The sequence below is a fragment of the Eptatretus burgeri genome, chromosome 3 (assembly GCF_056783735.1).
Source record: "Eptatretus burgeri isolate ZD-2024b chromosome 3, Ebu_testis_v1, whole genome shotgun sequence".
In the NCBI taxonomy this organism is placed as follows: Eukaryota; Metazoa; Chordata; class Myxini; order Myxiniformes; family Myxinidae; genus Eptatretus; species Eptatretus burgeri.
Genome location: NC_140963.1, coordinates 34868695 through 34871194, shown reverse-complemented (window position 1 = coordinate 34871194; position 2500 = coordinate 34868695). Strand labels below are relative to the sequence as shown.

General features: G+C 42.6%; 1 protein-coding gene across 1 annotated transcript in view; it reads right to left on the bottom strand.

Moving 5' to 3' along the window:
* LOC147029664 (activin receptor type-2A-like) overlaps positions 1-2500 on the bottom strand; it is a 176856-nt gene that overhangs the window by 24850 nt on the left and 149506 nt on the right. Inside the window, exons 6-7 of the mRNA XM_085872135.1 lie at positions 2213-2356; positions 951-1084 (exon numbers count right to left, since the gene is read on the bottom strand). Of these exons, the coding sequence (XP_085728261.1) occupies positions 951-1084; positions 2213-2356 (278 nt within the window). The remainder of the gene's footprint in view (positions 1-950; positions 1085-2212; positions 2357-2500) is intronic.

Below are 2500 nucleotides of genomic sequence, written 5' to 3'. Positions count from 1 at the left end.
ACCACACAAGCCATTCCTTCGCTCTCGCATGCCCGTACGTGCAAAAAAAACAAAAAAACTTTCAAACAACCACACAGGCCGTTCCTTCACTCTCGTAAACGACGACTGGATTGGGGCATTGTGTTTATCTATAAATGCGCATAAGAAATCGAGAAATTATTAGAATACAGTAAGTCATCACTATCCGGAAGTCCTTACGTTGTAACGCTAATGGGGAATGCGCTCTAACTTGGCCATAACTTGGGAACCACTTATCCGATTAATTTCAAACCTTTTGAAAGGCAAACAAACAGAGATTGCTGGAATTACAGAGATAGAAGATAGATACTGTGGGTGCAAAATGCCAAGCAACGTGTCCTGTCATTGGTAACTAAGGATCTCTTCCCCATCGGCCACGCCTATGCAACAACGTGTCCTGTCATTGGTTTGGTAAATAAATGGCCATAACTTGGGAACCACTTGTCCGATTAATATCAAACCTTGAAAAGGCACATACTCGGGGCCCCAGCAATATACCTGTCAAGTTTCAATTACATCGGACCAGTGGTTGTCGAGAAACAGCGGTCTCACACACACACACACACACACACACACACACACACACACACACACACACACACACACACACACACACACACACACACACACACACACACACACACACACACACACACACACACACACACACCTGGAATTATTGATAGATGGCAACAAGCTTGAAAAACTCTGCACATTGTATTTTCAGGTTTGGCTTTGTGCCCAAATCAAAAAGAAAATCCATCCCACATTCACACATTATCATATCAATTGGATGACAAGGTCAATAAATAAAGCAGGCATGCACTTCATGCAGCATCAAGCACAGATACAATCTGTTGCATTTTCACCAAAAACAATGTCTCCGTTTTTTCCTAGTTTCAGAGATGGCACTTGGATAACAAAGCACTAACCTGTGGGCAATGGCAGGCTTTAAGTCTGGCCCCTCCTCGTGCAAGAAAGACAGTCCCCTTGCCATGCTCTCTGCAATGCGGCACAATTCTACCCAGCTCAGTACATTTCCTTTGAGAAAATCTGTGATGGAGCCCTACAGTGAGACAACAAACCATGCACATATCCTATAGTGATCAAGTGAATAGCATGGGGTATTAGACACGATGCTGAAAAAGTATTGAATGATACCAACTTCAAGGCCACAACTCTTCGGATTCTGCGTCAGATACTGGGCCTGTAATACTCAAAGCAGACATCAAGTCAATTCGGATTTGTGGCATTTTATTAACGACTCCAGACTACACCTGAGATTTGGGAGGCTTAAGGGGTCGTACACAAAGTATGTGATGCTTTGGTGTGGGTGGGTGTTTTCCCGGAGCATCAAAGACTCACAGTAGGGGGGAGGGTGCTACGGTCATATGGTGCCATCAAGCAACAGCATCCAATATGAAACTCCCATTTACATTTGGAAAGATCGAGAAGCATTGATTCTGGGGGAACATCCGAGTCTGAACTGCAATTGATCCATATTTTGTTCGCCGTATTTGCAGTCAAAAATGGCTTTCATTCGGAATAAATATTATTCATTGTTAACATTTCATAATTGTCTTGTACCTTAACCAGATATCAGGATTGTGCACTGAATGAATCAGTTAAGAGATGTTTTGCATCATTTTGAGAGGGAAGGCTATTCCAGAGAGCGGTATTTTGGAGGAGGGGTGGAGTGTATTTCGTTGGAGTCACGTATTATTTAGGGGGCCGTATTAAGCATCATCATGTGTCACAGGGGGGAACAGATGGAGGAGGTGAAGGGGGAATGGGGGTCAAAAGAAAGAGTTGCGTATTTTATGTACAACCCTGAACACTTAACATGATATGGGACTTAAATTTTTAGAACCGAGTATATACATTTGTGATTTGATAAAGGTCATATTTGAGTAGCTGGAAATTTAACTGCACATATTGGGTATTTGGTTCTTTTCTGCAACATTTTGTGGCGAGAAAGAGATAATAGTAAAGAAGAAAGGGAGGAGGGTCGGGGGAGGAAATGAAAGGAAACTCTTGAGGCAGGGTCACATATGAGAATTAAAAACAAAAAAAATTACACAACTTGGCACTCAGCTCCAGGTGTGTCAGATACTAATCCCATTGGCACATGCATGGAAATACTTTGTCTTCATTTGCAGAACAAACAAACAAACTTGTACTCATTCTCACAAACCTTTTCATGGTACACGGTGATGAGCCACAGTTCAGTGTCGAGGCCCGAGCCACGCCGCTCCCCGGCCAGAAACTGTAACAGGTGGTCATGCTTCATGCCAGGTGTACTGAAAATATCCATCTCGTTCTGCCATGAATTCTTGTTCTGTGTTGATCCAGAGAAAAGTGTTCGTACAAAAAAGTGCCAGGAGAATATGATGGATTGGCCAATATCACCAGTGAAATGGTATATTATTTGTCACCATTATGAAATGATAACACACATTAGACTGGAGATGCTCTCAATGAG